General features: G+C 44.2%; 2 protein-coding genes across 3 annotated transcripts in view; one reads left to right on the top strand and one right to left on the bottom strand.

The window, feature by feature from the left end:
* Window positions 1–17,059, bottom strand: part of STK4 (serine/threonine kinase 4) — a 48,218-nt gene extending 31,159 nt beyond the window's left edge. The window contains exons 1-10 of one of the 2 annotated variants that reach the window (XM_076351722.1): window positions 16,971–17,059; window positions 14,095–14,175; window positions 13,102–13,230; window positions 11,056–11,170; window positions 10,341–10,505; window positions 9,765–9,932; window positions 9,056–9,193; window positions 8,279–8,407; window positions 7,786–7,839; window positions 5,804–5,990 (exon numbers count right to left, since the gene is read on the bottom strand). In XM_076351722.1, coding sequence (XP_076207837.1) covers window positions 5,804–5,990; window positions 7,786–7,839; window positions 8,279–8,407; window positions 9,056–9,193; window positions 9,765–9,932; window positions 10,341–10,505; window positions 11,056–11,170; window positions 13,102–13,230; window positions 14,095–14,175; window positions 16,971–17,002 — 1,198 coding nt within the window. In that variant the 5' untranslated portion in view covers window positions 17,003–17,059. The remainder of the gene's footprint in view (window positions 1–5,803; window positions 5,991–7,785; window positions 7,840–8,278; window positions 8,408–9,055; window positions 9,194–9,764; window positions 9,933–10,340; window positions 10,506–11,055; window positions 11,171–13,101; window positions 13,231–14,094; window positions 14,176–16,970) is intronic. The other variant, XM_076351723.1, reaches the window with a different exon arrangement.
* Window positions 17,060–17,247: 188 nt separating this feature from the next.
* On the top strand, window positions 17,248–21,517 carry TOMM34 (translocase of outer mitochondrial membrane 34). The gene is made up of 7 exons (XM_076352029.1): window positions 17,248–17,360; window positions 17,443–17,542; window positions 17,773–17,925; window positions 18,603–18,763; window positions 19,031–19,175; window positions 19,803–19,929; window positions 20,447–21,517. The coding sequence occupies exons 1-7, from the start codon at window positions 17,249–17,251 to the stop codon at window positions 20,543–20,545; spliced, it is 897 nt and encodes a 298-aa protein (XP_076208144.1). The 5' UTR covers window position 17,248; the 3' UTR covers window positions 20,546–21,517.
* The last annotated feature ends 458 nt before the right edge of the window (window positions 21,518–21,975 follow it).

The raw sequence follows: 21,975 nt of genomic DNA, 5'->3' as shown, positions 1-21,975 counted from the left end.
GCTCAGGTTCTGATGAATCTTAATGAGAAGCAACCGCATCGACAGGGCTGCAATCTTCAGGTCAAGCACGCTGTGGGCAACAGCTCAGGCTCCCCGAATGGCATGCAACCAAGTTAGCATTTGCTAACACCCTTTCTATTCATAACCCGGAAACTCATTTGCTTATCTAGAAAGAACAGAAAACAACACGGCAATGAACATTTTTTTGCTGAAGCTTGAAAATCTGCTGGTAAAAATGAATTTGATTTTAAACTTCTGCAATTAAGAGATTTAAGAGTTTATAGAGTTTTCTTCATTCCTGCTCAGGAGGAAAGCTTTCTCCAGGGTTTATTTTGATCCAGCAGGAAGTGAGTTTATTCTTAGAAGAGACAGGTGGGTTACAGTTTGGCTGTACGTGCAAATATATGCATGCGTATGGGAGAGAGAGATACTTACTAAGTGATTTACTACTACTCTGTCTCTTGGTTGAGTCTCCTGAAACATATTGCCTCCCGTATGCTACTCAGGACTCTGTTAGTCATAGTTCCCCTCTTCCTCAAGACAATGCTTCTGTCCAGAAAAAAAAAATCCCCCTACTTTGTAGCCCTGACCATCACAAACGCAGGGGTGCTTAATAATCAAGTGCTAGGAACAGCAAAAATAGCTGTGTTAAACACAAACATCTCTCTCTCCAATTTCAGTGTCTCCGAAAATATAAATATTAACAGATGATTAACTTTGTCTTAGCATTAGAGCTTTCTCAAATATTCAGGACAACCAAAGGTGGACAAACAGCCAACTTAGATCCCGGACTTAACTTTTCTTCATGCTTCAGCCTGCACAGAACCACTATTTCAATTGCTAACACGCTGCACAGAACTCCAGTAGCCTACCACTCTTCAAACAGAAAAACCAAAACCCACAGCAAAAACCCAACGACAAAATGACAGCACACACAACTCCTCCCATCGCTCAAAAATACTGTCCGCATGTCCGCACAACTTGATATCCTGAAACAAAATGTGCTGGCCGCTGTTTATGTCAAGTTTGCCAGCGAGGCTGCTACTAAGATAAAAGTAAAAAGAGTAACACAGCTAGAAGACTTATCTGTGAAGATTTGTACTCTCTACACCTCAAGAGTGGCAGTACAATGCTTCTTACAGTTCGAGAAGAATTTAATCAGTGTAGGTGTTTCTATAAAAGGTATGTTATTTAAATGCATAACGCTAAGAGTGTTTTATGGTCCAATTATGCCTAAATGGACCAATTTATTTTAAACACAGAAATGTACCACTGGACATTAATAACACTAAGTGGTGGGAAGCTGCCACGAAGAGCTACTGTCTACAGAGAAACACAGAGGCAAAACACAGCCAATATCTTTGACATACACATAATGTAAATACTGACAAAACGCGGAGCTATTCTCTACCTGCATTAGCTATTTGGATAACATGGATCTACACATTTTTGGACAACTACTGATATTACACCACCTATAGCTACCTCAGCTACGTACCAGTAACACTTTATTCAATTATAATATTAACGCAATCATATAAACCTTCTGCCATCCATATTCATTCTGCTGTTCACATTACAGCTTTTACAGTGATTGCTTTACATGAAAAATTACAGGTTAATTAGTGGAGACAAAAAGTTCCCTGAGTCTTGGCAGTAACACTTCTCTGGTTTAGGTTTAAGTGTCACCCACTGGATGTCTCACAAAGCCACCCAGACTAACAAACTTAGTCTGAATCATTTTTCTAATAGAAAGTTGCCAAGTTTGCATCTTAGCTCATTTCATTTGCTAATGAAACCCAATCTCCCCTCAAAAGGGTAAGTGTCTTTTTAAAAGGAACACAACCATGCTCAGCAGCGGGGGCATGGCAAAAGCGTAACAAAACCCAAACCACCCCTAACTTTATTATAAGAATTAAGCCTAGAAATTTTTATTTTAAACATTCACAAACTATCAAGAATTTTTACCTGCACGTTGCATTATCAAGGTAAAGGGAACAGCGTTATCAGAGCTTCTGGTCTATCTCTGCACCAGATGCTCTACTGAATGCGTGCCACATTAACAAAAACCCCACACCCACAATTCTTTCACCCTTCTCCAGATCCCTCATTCACCTCGACCCAAAAACCAGACAGCCCAACTCACACCACTGTTGGCAGTTCTACATTCTCCAGTGTTGTTTTATTCGATGCTTAAACAAGCAAGAGGCGCTTTAACATAGAAAATAGGACAGATTATAGTACTAGACAAACTAGATCCTATTTCGCTTGGACCTGATCTTATTGCAGAGTCCAAGGAAGGCAATATGTTTATCTGCTTTATTATAAAATTACGTTCCACTCTTTAAATCAAAGAGACAAACTCATGCCAAGTTTCTACTATTTAAAGACCTACAGCAAATAAAGCAGAAAAAGCAAAAAAAGAGTAAAAAATGCTGCACTTTTTACTAGCACTATATATTCTCTCATAGAAAAATTAAAAAAAGATTACTTCAGACATATTAACAGTTCAAAAGTTATTCCAGCTCTCGAGCACAATGGAAATGTCTGTTATTACAAATGATTGTTCATCTATAGTTCTTCAGCTACTTCCAAAGTTTTGCTGGAATAGTTTAACTGCAATCCTTAAGTAATCTGTTAGCAATCAATTTATAAGTAAAATGTGTCGCAGTGCAATTTAGTATCTGCGGTTTCAGGCAATCACTTGAGTGCTTTTAAAATGCGTAACAGAGTGTCATAGTGACATTTTTAATGCTGCCTATTTATATCGAGCGCCCAGAAAAAAGCCAAGCAAATGAAAGAATTTAAGCAAACAGAATTACAGCTCAATTGACTACAGAACAAAACTTCCCCTACAATGTAAAATACTGGAATTTAAGAATGCTCTTCCTCTGAGCCCGACAAGTCATGAGTTGATTTATGCAAGAATCACTTTCAAGGCTATTGGAAATTGTTTGCTAGAGATTTCTAAGACACTCCTATCTAAAGCATTGTATTTCAATGTCCTATAAACACTTTTTACATTAAAAAGAAATAAAACCAAACCAAAACCTGGTGAAGACACAGATTTTTTTTTTTTTTTTTTTTTTAATATTAGGAGGAAGGGCTAGAACACAAGCTCAGAAGCCTACAGTTAAAAAGCCCAAGACACCTAGGGAAGCTAAATTCTCCTACTAATGCCATGCAAGAAAAATCAGAACTTCTTTATTGACTTAAAACAGGTTTTATTGTGAGTCATGACACAAGCTGCCAAATGAAATATAGACATCTTTAAAAAATATGAATCAATGAAGCTTCTTCAAACTCAGTGGTTTCCAAACAGCATTATTACATTTATATTTAAGATTACAAAAAGAACTTGCTCCAGAGAGTTCTGCAGCAGGCTGATGAGCTTTACAGTTAAATCAATTTAACTGAACGTTATGAGAACATGAATATGGAAATGGCGAGCTGCAAAGTGGAGCTATAGGCAATTCAATGAAGGGCAAGGTGCTCAAAGACACTGCCTTGCAGCGCGTCCAAGAAAAACACAGAACTGCTCAGTGCAGCAGCCAGAATTTCAGAATTATGCTACTGGGGAAGGAGGAGAATAAGGCGTTAAGGAAGAGTTAAGTTTTAGTCTGGTACAATCATTCTCATTAACATCAGATTTCTTGGAATCAAGGTACAAGTTATTAAAATGCAGCACAACCTGCAGCAGAGAGCGCGCTGAGTGCAGCTGGGTTTCACTAGATACTACTGTGTGAAACCCATCGACACGAAAGCGGCACCAGTGTCAGCCATCATTTGCACCCAGGATCTCAAAACGCTTCCTCCAGAAAGCAGAGCTGCTCAAGCACTTCTGCCACATACTCAGCTTTGAATGCTGTTACACGGCAGCAGTTGAAGAACAGAGTACTTTTAAGAAGTCTGAAGTCTAAGGGGGGGTTAAAATAAAAACTGAACTTTCTAGTCACAGAGATCTAGAGCTCTTAGAGCTTGTTCTGGAGCTCCCTCTTGAGGCTAGATACTACACTATATTAAAGACATTGCTATATCCTCATAATGGATTCTACTCAAAATGAGTCTGTCCTTGCAAAAGAGGTATTATCAAAGGCATCTCCTCAAACCTCTGTACACTACTTCACGGAGGGCATTAGATGCTTTTGAGTTACAAGCGCTGCAATCTTAAAAAGATGGTGAGAAGATAAGCACATGTTAAACACAAGAAGATAAACTGAAGAGGTGCTTTACTTACACACCTTTGGTAGCCAGTGCAGGGGCACCACAGACAGTAAAACCTGTTATTGTGAATCATGAAATGGAACAGTACCCACTGATGATGGGAAATTAAGTGTTGTCTATTTGTAAAGAAACTGCAACCTCACTTGATTTATTTAAGGCTGTTAACATGTCCCACTCTTTGGGTGACCTTTTAGCTACTCTAAGCATCCATCTGTCTCCTTGCTAGAGCTACCTTGTTCCACAACACCCGATGGCATCACTCCATCATCTTTGTTGCCAGAAGCTGCTACATGGGCTGACACCTCTGGTTTTTAACGTGCTGAATCAAGTGTTTGCCAAAGATCGGAAAACTCTTTAAACCGGTTCTGCTGAAATTTCACTCTCGAAAACAGTATCTTTCCACAAGTTCTAGAGGGCCCCCACATGGAAGAAGCTTTCAACATAGAAATTCACAAGAAAAGGATTTCTCCAAACTCCTGCTGAGAATTTTTTCCTCTCCCACAATTGCTAAAGGTTCAAAATCAGATGGCCAAGGAAGTCTTTGGAAGCAGCGCAAGAGCAAAAGAACAAGCCTTGCCTATGATGGTCGTATTTTACTACTGCTGAGCCTGCACTCAGCACTTTCCTCGGTCCTGGAACAAACATCCGTGCTGGCCAGCTGAGTCATCTATGACCTCTGCTTTAATACTGTTGAGACTACCAAATCTGTGGAAACGGATTTCTATGAGAATCCATAATTGAGAAGATATTCTTTTTCTTCTAGTCATACTTTTCCAAGGAGGCTCTCCCTGCCATCTCTTTAATCAAAAAAAACCATTTTTAACCCTCTTCCAGGTCAAGCTGTGAGGTCTTCCACAGACTATCGGGGATCAAAGATACATAATTTTAAATCTTACATCCTATGACAAGGCTTGTAGTTTTAGTCAGCTTTTTTATTTTAGTGCGGAACGGGTTTCAGCTTGAATGTCTCAGAACAGCAACACACAGTTTATTCAGTTGTCCTCAGTGATTAAGTAACACTAAAGAAACACTGAAGTCTGGAGAGATGCTAGCTCCTCCCACCGCGTGCCTTACTGTGCTTGAAAGGTGCAAGGTATTTGTCATTTCATAAATGTAGCCCTTAATTTGATGCATCAGTTCTAAAACAGACTTGCTGTTTTCAGATGCCAGGTCACAGCCAGATCACCTTCTAAAGCAGCACAAATTTTTTTATTAACCCTTTGCTAGAGTCTCCCTTCTCTACATTCTGTGAAAAAGACAAAACAGACAAAAAAGAACCAACAAAAAACCCCACACTAGCTAGAATCAGATCTTATTTGATCAGCACAGAAGCTTGTGGAAATTGTGTACAACTCATGAGCTATACCAAGTGCAAGACTAAAAAGAATGGCTTGAAACTTGGACCTAGAAAGGGTCTCTCTTCTCTACTGCCAGAGGGCATCGACCTAAGAGTTTTAGGTCCCTAAAACCAAAAGACATCACAATAAGCCACCAAAAACATCAAAGCAGGTTGGGAATACATATCATAGCCCACATTAGGTCCTAAGTAATTTTCTAGAAGTTAAAGATGTTTTCTTACTTTTCATGGTGCCCTCCTCCTCTTCCTCTTCTGTGTTTATGACCATTGTACCCAACTGGGATTCCAGGGTGCCATCATGTTCTATCATCGTGTTGGCTCCATCACTCATCGTGTTGACAGCTCTTATGGTACCAGTTTCATCTCCGCTCGCCCTCACCATGGTACCTGAATCTGTTTCATCTTCTTCCTGTAAAAGGATGCCGTAAGTACATTTTTACTGACGGTGGTGAAGTCCCATGAAGAGTGTCTGTATTCAAGGACACTAGCAAGTCATACTAATTCAGAGATTTTTACAAATACAGACGGAGGCCAACGACATTTTATTTTATGCACTTAGTTCTCTCCCTGTCATCTCCAAGCAGGTAATGAAAAGTCTTCATACTTTTCTGCCAGCTTGATAAATAAGAGAACAGATAAATAATCAGCAAAAGCTTCTCAATGCAACTTGTATCTCATTTCTGACCTGGTGACCTGTCTGTAAGAGTAGATTACAATACTCATTCAGTCATTAGCATTTCTAGTAAAGTTGCCAGTTTTAACAGTTGACCTAAACCTCCTATCTCAAGTGGTACAGTTCACTGAGGAGTCATTAGTTGTTAGACAGCAACAGGTCTAAGTCTGGAGTGCATGTGGCACACTGAAGAAAAACGATCACCCTATTTTTTAGGAGTCTGTCTTTAACATTTAGGTAGTTTTACCTGCTATAAACTTCAGAAGCACTGAAGAAAAATGAACTGAATTTGCAAATCTTTAAAAAGGAATGAAATAAATTATCAAAGTCTAGTCATTTTTTTCAGATGAAAATTATTTCTTATCTTTCCATTTCTTACCAGGTACTAATATTATAGAAGTTTGAATTATTGCTGTCAAGGCTCAAGAGACTGACTCTGTAGGAAAACACAAGCTCCTGAAACAAATTCTGGTAGGACAACTTCCTGGCAGCTGATTAAGTTAGCCAGAGGTAGTAGTTTTATTAGGTGGTGTGTGCTTCACTAACTGTATATTGTGACTAGGATTTCATGAAGAACAAATTTCCACAATCTATTTAGTTTCTTGGAAATGTGAACCAGCTATCCAACTACAAGAAGAGAAGTCAGTTCCTAGGTTTACAGTAGAGTTTCTAGGCATCTCACCTTGGATCTTATAAGGATGAAGTTCACAGTTCTTTATGTGTGACCATGGGCTTACTGATCTGTGTTAGTGTCAGAGGGAAAACACAGGTCTCGCACATCAAGCTGTAATACTCCATCTCAGTGTCACTGAAAGTAAGTAGTACACCCCTCCACGTTCTGGTCTTCCATGCATTTTATCTGTTCTGTCAAGGGTGTCTATAATAATTTACTTCCCAACCTCAAAACCAATAGCAAGAGGAGGAGAAAAACTACACGAGACATTAATGGAGGAAAAGTAATTTTATGTGGAGATGAGTGGGTGAGAGGAAGTAAACGTTAGCTACACATCATTTAACAAAGGACTACAGCAGAAATTTCCACAGCACTTGGGAAGTGCTGGGGAACACTCTTCTGCTAGCAGACACAGAGTAGAGAAGCTTCGGGAAAACACACACACCGACGGAGACCACTCAACTCCACTACATAGACACCATCTCTCAGCAGCGTGACTCCAGATCAGTCAGAAATGAAGGAGAGAGGGTAGGGACAATACTCTTAGAGTCAACATCATGGCAACATGACCAATAAAGTTACTTCCACACTGAACAAATAGGCAGTCCTAAACTGAAAACTAGATGAACAATGTCTTCAGCATAGATACTGTGGACCATGCTATTCAAGTCTAACCTCTGAAAAGGACTCTGGCGTACAATGCCTTTTGTTGCCCGTTTCATTTATTCAGGTTGAAGCAGGCAGAGGCTCAAAAAACAGCTTTCAACATGCTTTCCATATTCACATGCTGTAACCACTGAAACAAGGAGCCCAAGCTTAAATTCACAGCAATCCCCTGGACACTTGTCATGCCCTCACCTCAGGTTTCTGTCGGTTGCTCTTGTGTAGTAGAAAGTTTCTATAAGGGGGGTTCTAAAGCACAACAATAGTAAAACAATATAACATACTTATATCATAGTGCATCACAGACGATATTATTATTTTATACTAGAAGAGCAGTCTAAGAACTGAATCTACAATGAAAAATTCTCATTACTGCATAAATAATACAATCCAACTGGGAAAACATATCAAGTCTTTTGCATACACTACTTGTAGACTTACTCAATCACAGGTCTCTAGCTACACTCTAAGCTAAACAATAAGCCATACATGCTGGCTATCCGACTCAAATATAAAGATTGAGCAGAGACCAAGCATCAGGTTAAGCAGTCAAAGTAGAAAACTCAAGAACTAAGTCAAATCCACAGGCAATTGGACAAAATATTGCAAAACCAAAACCCAAAGCAGCTAAGCCTTATGAAAGGAGCAAGAGTTTGGATTTCGTACACTGTTGCTATTAAATACTCACTGAGTTTTCTTCATCATCTTGATCTAGTTCACGCTGTTGCGCCTCTTGACGTTTCAGCTTGATATCCATTGCTTCATTAATCAAGTCTCGCAGAATTGACACTCCTTTGGCACTTTTAACAAACGGATGCTGAGGAATATTTTAAAAACAAATAAGCACTGCATCCGAACCAAGATATAACAGTAAAACACTGTTACTATGGCCTACTTCCAAACAAAATTAAGGTTTAACTCAATGCATTACTAAAATAAAAATCCAGTACTTCTGTTTGGCACAGGAGGGAGACCTCCCACCCTCCAAACATGCTACAAGGGCACTACTGCTGTGAGACCTTGGGCTCATTCCCCTCCCACCACTCTACTTATTTCTTTCCTTAGCAGCTTAGCTGTCAAGAACCAACTACACAGATCATCACCACGCCTAGACTATTCTGAGCAATCGCTTTCATTTAGCCTCTCTTTTTTAGCGTTTTAAGAGGCGGTTTCTTGGCACTGCTGGTGAGAATCTGAAAGTAAAAAAGAAAAACTCCGAAAGCTAAACAAAAAAAAAAAACCAACCCAGAGAAGACAAAGATAGGAAGTTGAAGTTAGACTGGTTCTTAGAGAAGAACTGAAAAGTTGAAGTTGAGTGTAAGATTTTAAAAATGATATATTAAAAAGTAAAATCTGTAGTGAGCAGGAGCAGCAAGAAATGAAACCAACATCTCCACAGACACGCAGCACTGCCTACCCTAGCAAGCCTTCTCTAGACCTTATGTTCTTGTAAGAAAAGGCAGACCTGCAGAAGCTGTGTTGCAGTGGCACGCTGCTCCGGGCTCTTAACAAGACACTGTTTTACAAAGTCCGTAAAACTGTCTGACCAGAGCTCTGGTTTCCGGAATGTTGGAGGAGGATTGGTAGGAATCATGAAAATTGCCTGAAAACAGAAGAATATTCCAGATTTCCAAACAAAGTTTAAAGCTTTCCAACAATACAACATAAATACACACAAACATACACTGGTACTAAAGAATGACAGACATTTCAAGTTTGCTTCTTCTGAAGAGTTTCTGCCAATATTATACACAAATTTGCTCAGAGGGATCAAGTAGCAAGAAATCAGACTTTTCCCACGAGGTGCTTACACCTCTGTCTGAGCCATTATATGCCCCAAAAGGTGTGAATCTGCCATTTTTAAGTCTTAAAAATTTGTACTTGCATAAAAAAAAAAACCTGCTTTGGATAATATAGCTGAAAATATGTTTCTTCACATCCAACACAGGGAGCTTCAGCTATGTCTTAACAGAAGAGGATCGTGATTTTCCTTCCCATGTAGATTCTCCTTCTCAAAGACCTGTTTTTCATTTAATCAACAGTACAAAGAACCGACAGAAAACAAACCATTTACTCTAAACTAAAAGCAAGATGGTATTTTGATGTTATTCAGCCAGCTATAATAGCAAATCCTTTCCATGCAGCAATACATTTTAAAAGGCCACAGTCTTTACCCTCATAGGATGAATATCTGCATATGGTGGCTTGCCCTCAGCCATTTCTATTGCAGTGATTCCCAGAGACCAGATGTCTGCAACACAATTATACCCAATTTCTTGAATCACTTCTGGAGCCATCCAAAATGGGGTCCCTATAACTGTGTTCCGCTTTGCCATGGTGTCCTGAAAAGAAGAGCAGAACAAAGATCCAGACAATGGCAATTGTATAAGCCACAAACATCCATTAATGAATTATCACCCTAATTATCTTTCACTTGCACACATGCTTATTATTAGATTCAGCAAGACTGGGATACAGAGGGCTGCAAAGAGGAATTGAAATGTGCTTACAGAAGTTACAAATATCCTGAAGAAAACAGCAAATGCTATTGCAAACCATTACTTAGGTACAGCAGCTTCCACAGAGGAAGCTCTGCTCTAATCCCTGCTGGTTTAGCATCTCATTATGTTGATGTAAAGTGCTAAAAACCAGTTTAGAACAATTTCTCAAAGTCTTCACAAGCACGTCATACTCGCACGCAGGTTAAAAAGATAAACTGAAGTGTACACAACCATCTTGGTTTTACTTACCGTAAGTTGTCCCGCCACTCCAAAATCTGCAAGTTTAGCATGTCCCTCTGTATTTAGCAATATATTTCCAGCTTTGATGTCCCTGTGTATTTTCCTCATAAAATGCAGGTACTCTAGTCCTTTCAGCGTTGATTGCACTATTGTAGCAATTTCCTCCTCTGTGAGCTAAAGAAAAGACGAGTTACTGCCAACCTACCAGTTGCTGAGAGTAACACTATTGTGTTCCAGTCTACGTTTTCCTGAGATTCACTAATTGCTATTTAATTGCCTTCGCTAAAGGTTGCCATACTAATGGGGAATTAGTTAGCGACTTACAGCATTATGCAGTAGAATTAGATTACAACCAGAACGCATATACACACGTACCATATTTCACATACCATAACCCTTTCTCAACTAGTAATTCTTATCCTGCAATAACCAAAGTAAGGCAAAGTGAAGTCCATTATTCAGAATCGGTCTGGGTTTTCAGGAAAGCCAACAAACCAAAATCTGCTCCACCGATTACATTATCCAGATAACCAAAACTTGATGAATGTAATCAGCTTTCCCATTTTCAGAGGAACAAAGGACCTGCATCTCAAGTTATGGCCAATGTCAGGCATTGAACACCGTGAGAATTATGCCCAAACGCCGGTGCACAAACTACTCTGCTTCCTTGAGCTGCTGGACACTCATATTTCCCATTCATACATTCAAAGGAGAAAGGACGTACAGTTTTATTTCGTAATCGAATAATATCAGACACAGATCCAGCGCCGCAGTATTCCATGACTATCCACAGGTCTGTGTTCTTAAAATAGCTGCCGTAGTATTTCACCACATGAGGACTATGAAATGTGAAAAAAGGAGGAGACAACAAAGGGTCAAATACCAGCAACCAGCATAACTGAATAACCAAAATACACTGCAGAGTCCCTAAGTATGTTTTAGAAATTCAGAGCTGAAGTGCCACTGAAACTCTGATCAAAAGTATTCCAAAATCTCAACTTGCACAGAGCTACTGCAGTCCTGCCAAGCCTGCTCCCCACAGCGGTGCTCACCTGACCTGCCAATAAGTCAGTTCAGAGAGCTAAACTGTCTGAAAATAAATCCTATAGAAATAAGGAGCCATTAGCCTTCAATCTGGTTTAGTTCCCTGAACCAGATTACAGCAAGGTCAGTGCTGTGGCAAGCAAGAAGGCAGGACAAGGGAATGAGAAACACACCATGGCAGTCCCTGATAAAGTTGCTGCAGAGCATTTGCAACCAAATGGAAACATTAAATAAGGTCCAAAGTTTGCTGGAAAATAGCTATCATGTTCATTAAGAGGAATGTTCCCCCACTACCACATGCACCTACTTGTTTCCACAATTTAGTCCAGGATGTATTTGAGGAATCCGGTACAACCTAAGACTGTCTCTCACAGTCAGCTACCTGGCTGCCCAAAAAGCAAACAACCTGGTAAAGCATATTGATCAGAATAACCACCTGTCCTCTGAAAAAGGTAAAGCAGAAAACTAACAGAAAGACTATTCCTGATTTTGTGGGAATGGAGCCAAGGAAGAAAAGTGCACTTAATCTATTCTCTGCTGAAGATTCTCTAATGAAAAACTAAAACTAGCAAGTCAGTCACACCACCAGTGTCCCTTAATGCTTGCGCAGAAAACGTGATGCTCCAGTGATTCATTCCCTCTGCTATTCATAACTGTAAGGTCTCATTTTAGGCCTTACAATGTTAATATTTAATTTCTTTTAGGAAAGAGACACCTAGTAATGCTTTCCAAGTTACGCAGTAAGATTTTTCACGAACAAATTCCTTTAAAGTTACATTTTGTTGTCTGCCACCAGTCACCTTCATTTAAAGACAGAGTGAACTGCAAAAGAGTAAGTGACTGGGACCATAGTTTTATGTTGCTGACGTAATATATTTTAAATGGTGTTCCATGCCTGAAGTCCATCAAAGTAGAGTTTCTTACGGCTAAATTCATAATACCAGAAGAAATTAGTATATTTTAAACTTTCAGCCTAGGACACGCTTTGAGAGGAGGTCTTCTGCGCCCACGAGCTCTTCGTTAGCTAAGGTAGTACAACATCTTTTCCCCATAAGAAACATGCAAAGACAACCCAGAGAGCCAACCATCAGCCCGCAGAGCTGCCGGCGAGTTATTCTGGGGATGCTCAGATCAGCAGACAGCTTGTACCGCACTAGAACCTGCACAGGCAGAAAATGGCCGGGAAGGACAATTCTGCCACTCAAGCAGATGACAGCATGTAGGTAATGCACATGCAAGAGCGGTCATGCGTTAGTGGCTCTCATCCGCATGCCCCTTAAAAACAAAGAAACAAAACCCCCTCTTCTTACAGTTTTCTATGTCCATACCAAAAGTTGTTTAGAATTCATTACCCCTTTGGACATGGGAACTGCTGTTCTAGCACACAATCAAGTTATCACTCTTCAACAAGTGATGGTGCATGGGGAGAACGGCAGTAACTGCTCACACGCTTGGGTCTTTGCTGGCAGCAGGTGCAAGGTTATTCAACTTAGCTTAATGCTCTCTTGTTGCAAGCTAAATTTTTGTTGTCTTACCTTTACTTGGATTAACACTACCCAAATGGTCAGTTAACATGATTCAGCTGATACGAGGTAACTTGATCGTACAAGTCCGGCCTTTTAAAAAACATTTAAGGCAACATCATGGCTTTTTCTTGATTAAACGCCAGATCATAGACAATACTTCTCTTTGCATACCGATAACAGGTTTTGCAGTATACATTTACCTGTCACATTGCTGCATTATGGATATTTCCTTTATAATCTCTTGCAGGTCAGATTCCACAGGAACTTGTTTAATTGCAACAACTTGACCCGTTTCTTTATGAATGGCTTTGAACACACTGCCATAGGAACTATGAAACAAAATATTAAACAAACACGGAATGCAATAACATTTTTAAAATGCAAATGTTATGGTTTTGCTTTTCGCAAGCGCAGCCATCAGGTAAAAAATTAACTACCCTTCTGCTAAAAATATTTTATATTTCAATGTAAATAATCAGTCCACTAGCTTCTAAACACTATAATAATACCAGTAAGTCACAGCACACTGTGACGGTCAGAAAGGAGCCAACCATCGTTACACTGCCCACAGCTTTGGAAGGGCGTTTTACACTAATCCAACCAATACAATTCTCTCTTTTTCCAGCATACAGTCCCAGCTGAGCATCAGCAAGAACTACGGCTCTGGTCAGAGAGGTTCGCTTGTTCTTGTTAGATATTATCTGTCTTATTTCCAGCTTCTTTACTTACAGCAGCCAGGCAGATTTACAAATCAGTTTTTTCAAATGAACTGCTTAAGAAGGCAAACATGTCACTCACCAAGTGTTCCCACGCTGCTCTGCCTTACTAAGTGGCACAATGCAACAGAAGTTAATTTCCACCACAACGGATCTTCCGCAAGAGGTACCAGGGATGAACTACAAAACCTCTCGGGTTCCCACAGAGCCCTATCAACTCCAGATTGGCGTTTTTCAACAATGTTTTAACTCCCTACTGCTGAGCCGTAAGCTACTGTTTGGGATAAGATATCTTACTCTTGGGAAACAAATTCTTTATTCTGTTACTAACCAAATACTGTCACTATGTCAGTACATACCTTTGCAGTAATAGGATCCTGACAAAAGTGAAAAATCAGACACCACTGAACACATACCCATTACACAGATTTGTTCTTAGAGAAACGTACATTGGGCACATCGGAATAGAACACATACCCTTCTCCAAGCTTCTCCAATACGTCAAATACTTCTTCAGGTTGTTTAGTTAAACTATCTTCATCTAACTTCTTCAGCTGCCTGTATATGTAAGAATAAAGAAATTATTACATTTAATTTTACAGCAGGTTGGGCTTTATTGAAACAGAAGAATAAATAGCACCACTTAAACGTACGCAAGGCTTCGCATGAAGTAAATCGATCATGAAGTAAGTTTGTTTCACCTGACCAGGAGACTGAATATTATTAGCATCCAATAGCACAAGAGGACTGGGAATTACAGAGAAGAGAATTTGATCAGGCACACAAATCTACAGTTCCCCTTGGTGGAAACGCATCTCGGGATCTACACACTGGTGGTCAAATCCCACCACAGCACTGCAGAGTCTTGCAGCTATTGAACGTATCTGCTGAAGTTCAATACCTTGAATGGAAGGATATGTACTAAGGCATCAGGGAAGATGCACGGCCTTAGAGTATGTGCGGAATACATTTACTGGGAGGAAGGAGGCAATACTGATCTCGCCTGTACATTTTTAACATCAGAAGTTCAGATTTTAACTTTGTGGGCCTGGACATATACTAGGAAAATTCTATCAGGAAAAAGAAAAAAAGGAAAGGAAACCACTATCTGACTCTTTCAGGATCTTAATGCTGTATGGTCCATCCCTCTTAAATGCATTGCTAGTAAGAGTCAGCTGAAATACTTTCTAGGCAAAAAACCCATGCTATGTACTGTGATCCTTCACTTAGCCCCCCCTGCCCCCAGTACAAATTTCAGGGAGATTCCATACACAAAGCAACAAGATCAACCACATTTGTTTCAGTCCACCTCTACCACACCGGAGAGCTGTTCACCAAGAAACCTCCTGAAACAGCTAAGGACTACATAAAAAAAAAAGTTCTGAAAACAAAGCATTTTCCTGTCGAACAAACAGTATCCAATAGCCCACAAACAAATACTCTTTCATTTTCACACAAACTAAGAAAAAAAAAATAAAAAAAAATCTAAAACAACAACAAACTACAACACAGAAAACACCCAAACAAAAAAACCTCCGAACTCCCCAAACCAGCCCGTACAAGTTTTTGAAACACAGAAACTTATTAGTCTTGGAGTTTTCAGAACTTACTGTGTCTCACAGCAAGCAGTGTTTAAAATGAAACGCGTGTGGTCACCTGTAACTGCGAATTACTACTGAAAGCTCTTACTACTGCTGTTAAAGATCACGACTCCAGCCACAGGCATGCTAATTTTTATACTAAATACATAATTTTTTTCCCCAGTTTCTTCAGAAACAGAGTGAGAAACCACTCATTGATTCCCTGGCTATTATGTTTATGCACAAAAGCCATATGGGAGGAGCAGCTCACGCATGGAGTACATACAATGGCTTCCTGAAGCAAAGGAAACATTATAAAGCAGCAGACTCAGGAAGTGGTGAAATACTGAAAGTAGTCACTAGCTTCCCTGCAAAGATAAGCGTTAACCAGCAGAATGTTACTTGTCCTTGTGAAAATGGGGAGGGAGGAAGGTGTGGGAAGAGGAGAAAGGGGAAAAAAAAAAAAAAAAGTACGTATCGGTGACCACACAAGCCGCAATTTCCAAGGAGCCCAAAAACTGGCGACGCAAGAGGCAGGTCCTTCTTGCTGAAGGTAAGAGGAGGCCTAAATTCTGTTTAAAAAAAAAAAAAAAAAAGGGCTTTTCATATACCCAAACACAATAACCGGACAACTGCTACCCTTGCATCAAACCACCTCATTTCTGCTATAGTCAAGGAGCGCGATTACTTTGCACTGTCCAGTTCGTCCAGCGCGCTCGCTGCTGTCAAAGGCACGCTCTGCCTTTTTACTGCATGCTTATACCACACAGGTAGAACAGCCACACAAAACCAATCCCGCCTAAGCTGTTATTCAGATCTAATCTGAATCATCCTCCAGCTAAACACCGGCATAAGCAATTACAGAATAAAACCAGACTTTTTTCTAAGAGAAGATACATCGCTGTTTTGTTGTTTAACAAAAAAAAGACGATGTCACTGAGGACCAGGGCCGGCAGCTTCCTTTGTTCGCTGCCGAAAGCGTTCCCTGGGACCCAGCTGCAAACCACTGATAGCGTTCTGACAGGCCGATGCTTCATTCAGAGTGCTGCCGATCTCCAAACTGCTCCCTCCGCAGGCCCACCCCGCCGCAGCCTGGCGCTCAGAGACAGGTGGCTCACGGCTTCGTTCGGGGGTCGCCCCGAAACCCCTCGATGAGCCGGGCTCGCACCTCGCCGGCGTGACTGGGCCCAGCGCGGGGCAGCGGGAAGGCAGGCAGCGCCCGTGCTGTGCGCCGAGGCTGGGCACGGCACCGGAGGGCCAACAAACCCGCCCAGAACTCACCCAGAGAGAGGCGAGGAAAGAGGAGGCTACCGGGGGCTCTGTCACCACCCTGGCACGGGCCGGCACATCCCCTCGGTACAGCCACGTTAACCGGTGCGAGCTTCCGCAGCCGCCAGGGCCAGCGCCTTCTCCGCAGGCTCTGGTATTTCCGTCTAAGCCATTCTTCCACCACCTGAGCTGGGTGCTGTCACAGCCCGGACCTACCGGCGCTGCCCGGTTCGTCCCGGTGCGAAGCGACCGACGCCAACGGCCCCCGGCACTCCTCCGGCCGCCGCCTGCCAGCTCGGGGCGACGCGCGCCGGCAGGGCCCCGGAGAGGCGAAGGGGCAGGAGCCCAGCGCGGCCGGTTGCCCCGCTCCCGCCGGCACTAGGCCGCGCGCCGACACCCCTCAGGCCCGGGACGCGCCGGCGACGGGAAGGCCGCGGCCCCCACACGGGCCGGCCAGACCGCGGCGCCCCCGGTCCCCGCGGGGATACGCCCCCCCCCGCTTACCGGCGCGGGTTCCGCAGCTGCACCGTCTCCATGGCGCTGCGGGGCGGCGGTCGGTCAGCCGGCCGGTCGCTCTCTCACTCCTCCATGGCAGGCAGGCAGCCCGCCGCGCCGCGCCGCCGCTTCCGCCCGCCGCCGGAAGCCAGCGGGGAGCGCCCGCCACCGCCCCGGATGAAGGGGGCGTGGTCAGACCGGGCCCCGCCCCCGACCCGCCTTCCCGGCAGAGGGGGGCGTGGCCTCACCCGGCCCCGGCCCCGGCCCGGCGCGGCGGCAGCGGCGCGATGGCGGCGTCGCCCAGCGCCAGCGCCCTGCGTCGGGCCGGCAACGAGGAGTTCCGCCGCGGGCAGTACGGGCCGGCCGCCGCGCTCTACACCCGCGCGCTGGAGGCCGCAGGTACGGCGCGTCCCGGGCCGGACGGGGGGCGGGCGGAGCCGGACCCGGGCTGAACCCTTCTCCCGCTTGTGTCCCGGCGCAGGGGAGGCCGCCGCCGAGGAGCGGAGCGTGCTGCTCGCCAACCGCGCCGCCTGCCACCTCAAGGAGGGCGCCTGCCGCCTCTGCGTCGCCGACTGCAGCGGGTGAGCGGCGGCGGGGCCGGGGGCGGCGGGGCCGGAGGGCTCGTTCGCTTGCTCCCCCGCCGTTAGGTTAGGGCGGGAGGCGAGGCAGGGACGGGGACGGCCCCGGAGCGAGGCCGGCCCGGCCTGGCCGCACCGTAGCCCGGGCCGGGCCGTGACTGGGCTCCGCGGCCCTACCCGAGGCCGCCCGCCCTCCCAAACCGCCCCGGACGGCTCTCTCCCCTCTGTCGCAGCGCCCTCGACCTGGTCCCTTTTGGGATCAAACCCCTCCTCAGGCGGGCCGCGGCCTACGAGGCCCTGGAGAGGTACCAGCTGGCCTACGTGGACTACAAGACCGTGCTGCAGGTGGACTGCTCCATACAGGCGGCACACGACGGCGTCAACAGGTAACGCTACACGGTCCCCTCGGCGGGCACTACCCAGAGGCTCGGGAACACAGCAGCTTGGTTAGCCGCTGCCGCGAGCCTTGCTTAGTTTCTGCAGCCGTGTCGGGAGCAAGCTGGGTCCCGAGCACACGGACGAAGCAACCGAGGGCTCCCATGCTCCGCCCAGGGCGCGGGCCTGGCCGCGCTGCCTTCGTCTGCTAGCACCCTTAGTTCCTTTCAGGATGGTGGTTGAGGGCTGGGAATGAATTCCCTGGGACTGTTTCTGCTTTGCTCAGTGCCTATTTTAAAACAAATAATAAACTACAGGCTCCGGTGCCCTATCCATTAAGCCTCCCTGTGCTGACTGGGTTCACAGGCTGCCGTAGTCCTTTTCTCTTCCTGGAGCTGTCTGCTTCACTTCATCGCTTGCCAGGCTGAGGAGTGACATGCACATCTCTCGCTCGGCTGAGCGCTGACAGCTCCAGCCCTCGTCCTGTGGTGTTTTTAGCCCTGCTGACATGAAGAAGCTCCTTTCATTAATGTCCTGCCTGTAGAAGGAACTTAGTTTAGATGCATGTAAAGGGGTTAATGGAGAGATGCTGTCCTGGATACATGAGCGAGGTTAAAAAGTGACCCTACTGGCTACTGCATGGCCCGTCCAGCCATCAGACGGGGTGACTGCCAGCTGTCTCTTCCAGGATGACTAAAGCCTTGCTGGAGAAGGATGGCGTGAACTGGCGCCAGAAGCTCCCACCAATCCCCACGGTCCCTGTTTCTGCCCAGACGAGGTGGAGCATTCCTTCTGCCGGAGCCCCCGGGGCAAACACTCCTCCTGCAACTGCACCGCAGGGAGGACCAGGTGAGAGCGTGCCCTTGGGCCGGGCACAGAGCCCTGTGGCTCAGAAGGGTGATGAACAAGGCAGCTGCCACGCCTGCTTGGCGCGTCTGCAGCTGGGGCTGAGGCCTGGGGAAACCTGGGCCTGGTTCTGCCGCAGCCTTTTTGGTTGATTCTGGATCCTTTGATGTCTCTGTGTCTCACCTCTGGTATGGGGATATTTGCTTTCTGAGAGGCTGTGCTGATCTTGTCAGTTTTATAGCGTTCTGTATTCTTTCACGCTGTTTCCAGACCAGACTGCTGCTGGCACGGAGAGAGCTCGAACTCTGAAGGAAGAAGGAAACGAACTTGTAAAGAAAGGAAACCATAAAAAAGCAGTTGAGAAGTACAGTGAGAGTTTAAAGCTCAACCAGGAATGTGCGACTTACACCAACAGGTACTTCTTGGCCCTTTATAAAAGCCACCGTGGTACTTTCTGTCAGAGCTGTCTAATGTTTGCTCCCAAACAAATGAATAAAACAAAACCACCCACACATGTTTGCCCCAAGTGCAGTCTTCCCTGTAGTTTGTATAATATTCTTTGATCAGCTACTGCAAAAAAAACCTTGGAGACACTCAGCTTAGGGCTGGTAAGGGATTTCTCCCTTTAATGCTTGTCTGCCAGGACTCTTATTTTGAGTAGTGTCTGCTGTCCCATGAACCACAAGCTGCAGACTGCTATACTTAAAGACTCCTAAGGCAACTGCAGCAAGCAGAGCATGTTCTGAACTGGTATAGCTAGGAACCTGCATCCTTGAAGTGCAGGTTCTTAGCGTTAGAGTAGGTTACTCTAAAAAGCCTCTTCTTTTTTTCCCCCCAGACTAAAAAACTGTTTCCTCTTTTCCGCCCTTTTAACTGAAGCAAACTTGAGCTCAGGAAGTAACATTACATAACACGTGAGGCTGAAGGCTGCTTTGGAGTCCAGCTTCGTGCTGCGCAGGGGTCGGCCGAGATCTGCTATGTATGTTGCAGCAGCAGATGCTGCTTTTAGCCAGAGGTCTCTAACCAGGTAATTGTATTGCAGAGCTCTCTGTTACCTGACTCTGAAGCAATACAAGGAAGCAGCACAGGACTGCACGGAAGCTCTGAGGTTAGATCCTAAAAACGTTAAGGCACTCTACAGGCGTGCTCAAGCACTTAAAGAACTGAAGGTAAGTAAGTCGGGAGTTTTTGAACAGTTTTAGGCTAGGACTAGAAGCCTGTTAATGCATGATTAGGGCAAGAGATGCCGTTTAGAACTCGTTTCTGTGCTAGACAACATCTGCCATCAGATAGCTGAGACCTGTGTGGACTGGGGGGGGATTTTCTTTCACATCGCTATTTGCTGGTTGGATCTCCCGAGTTTCTCAGCACCAGGTCCTGTTTCTGGAGATGCTGGAAGCAGCTATGTGTTGTGTTGAGCTTTATCTTTTTGAGTCTGGCGAGGGACTCTCTAGGCAGTACTGGAAGACTTAACTGCATTGGTGTTGGACTCGGAACCTGAGTGATGAAATTGTCTTCTCAGCCCTAGTTTAAGCGTGTTTTAGAACAGCTACGTTGATGCCAGTGCTTAAGCAATTACACAGAAGGAGTCACAGGCTTAGTTGTGTTGCGGGGTAGTAATTCTGCAACAAAAGCCTTAGACTGCATTTTCAATGTACTAACATTTAAAAAATACTCTCCTTTTAGGATTACAAATCAAGTATTGCCGATATCAAGAGCTTGTTGAAAACTGAACCAAAGAACACAGCTGCACTGAGATTACTGCAAGAACTGAACAGAGCCTAGGGTAACCAAGCAACAAGGAAAGCTTTGTTTTCCACTGCAGAAGAAAGCTTTTCCCCTTCTGATGTTGTTACAGGGACCAATCTTAACGCAGGATCAGTATTGAAATCTATCTCCCACTGCTGCTGAGATGTAACAGGTTCTGTGCCGGCACAATGAATGTTAAGACACATAATCTGTATCAAACTCTGTTATCTGGCTCTAAGATCATTCAAAGTTTTAATGCCCCTCCCTGAGGGGCATATAGATTAACTTCCCTGGTTGAAGTCAACTTGCCTGTAACTATTGGCCTCAGGGACTCTTTCCATGTTGGCTAAGATGCATGTGAAGTGGCTATTCTCTTTCTGAAGAGCTACAAACAGAGGGGTTTTTGTCCTTATTCGGGTGACAGTTTTGCTGCGTTTGTGCTGCTATTACTTAAATAAGGTTGCTGCAGGAACTGCCGCAGTTGCCCTAGCACCACGTACCATTCTTGTAACAGAAGCACAGTGACCTGCACAGGGCCGAGCTTGTTCCTTCTCCCACTTGATGCCTGCTGGCCCTCAGCTGAGTTTCTGCTGCTTAGCGTGACTGGGCTGATATTTACAGTAGCAGCTTTCTTTTATTTTTAATTATTCTGCACATTTAAGGAAGCAGCAGCAAGTTAAGCCTGCCTTGTTACACTGTGCACTACTACTTTCAGATTCTGGGTGCTTGGGAATTTTACAATTGTTTTTTTGTTTGTTTTTTTAAAAAAAACCACTTTAGCTCTTCTGTGCCTTTTGAGCGGTTGCTACAGGGTGTTACAGGGAGGAGGATCTGCAGTAACATCCCAGCTGAGGTCTGGCTTACTACTTCAATGCATGTTTATACTTTTTGATCTTCTTATCTGGTATTGATGGCACTGACTTAAGATGGTAGGTAAAGAGAGATTTGGAGTTATTCTATGAACCGTTAAAACCAGTTCTCATTAAAGCCATGTTTATTTTCGTTTCATAGATGTGTTTTTTTACATGATGGATGGTATAGGGGAACTGGAACACTTTTTTAATGACTTTACTTCATACTGTCCCTGCTTTTTGTCAGAGGACTTCAAGTGCTGTATAATACCTTGCTTTGGAAGCCAGCTGTCAGACAGGGACAATAACATTGCTCAGCCTTGCACACTGTGCATGGGTAGAGTGCTTCTTTAACTAGTAAGTCAAGATGCTGGACAACACTAGACCTGAGCCAACTGCTTACAGTACAGACCAAGAGAGAGAAGCTGGGCCGTATCTTTGTTTCCCACCTTACTCGCTTCTCCCAGCAGTCAGGGTTTCAGGCAGGTACCCCACTGAAATGAATTTAGAAAGCAGGCATCACTTTAATGCCATTAAAGACAGAGAAAGATTTCTTATCTTAGCCTGACACTAAGGAGTTTTTTGTAGGTCCCAGGGCTGTACTCCATCAGCTGT

This window comes from Aptenodytes patagonicus, chromosome 14, assembly GCF_965638725.1.
Source record: "Aptenodytes patagonicus chromosome 14, bAptPat1.pri.cur, whole genome shotgun sequence".
NCBI classification, from domain to species: domain Eukaryota; kingdom Metazoa; phylum Chordata; class Aves; order Sphenisciformes; family Spheniscidae; genus Aptenodytes; species Aptenodytes patagonicus.
Note: the sequence above shows the minus strand (reverse complement) of the source record. Positions and strands in the feature narration are given on the sequence as shown.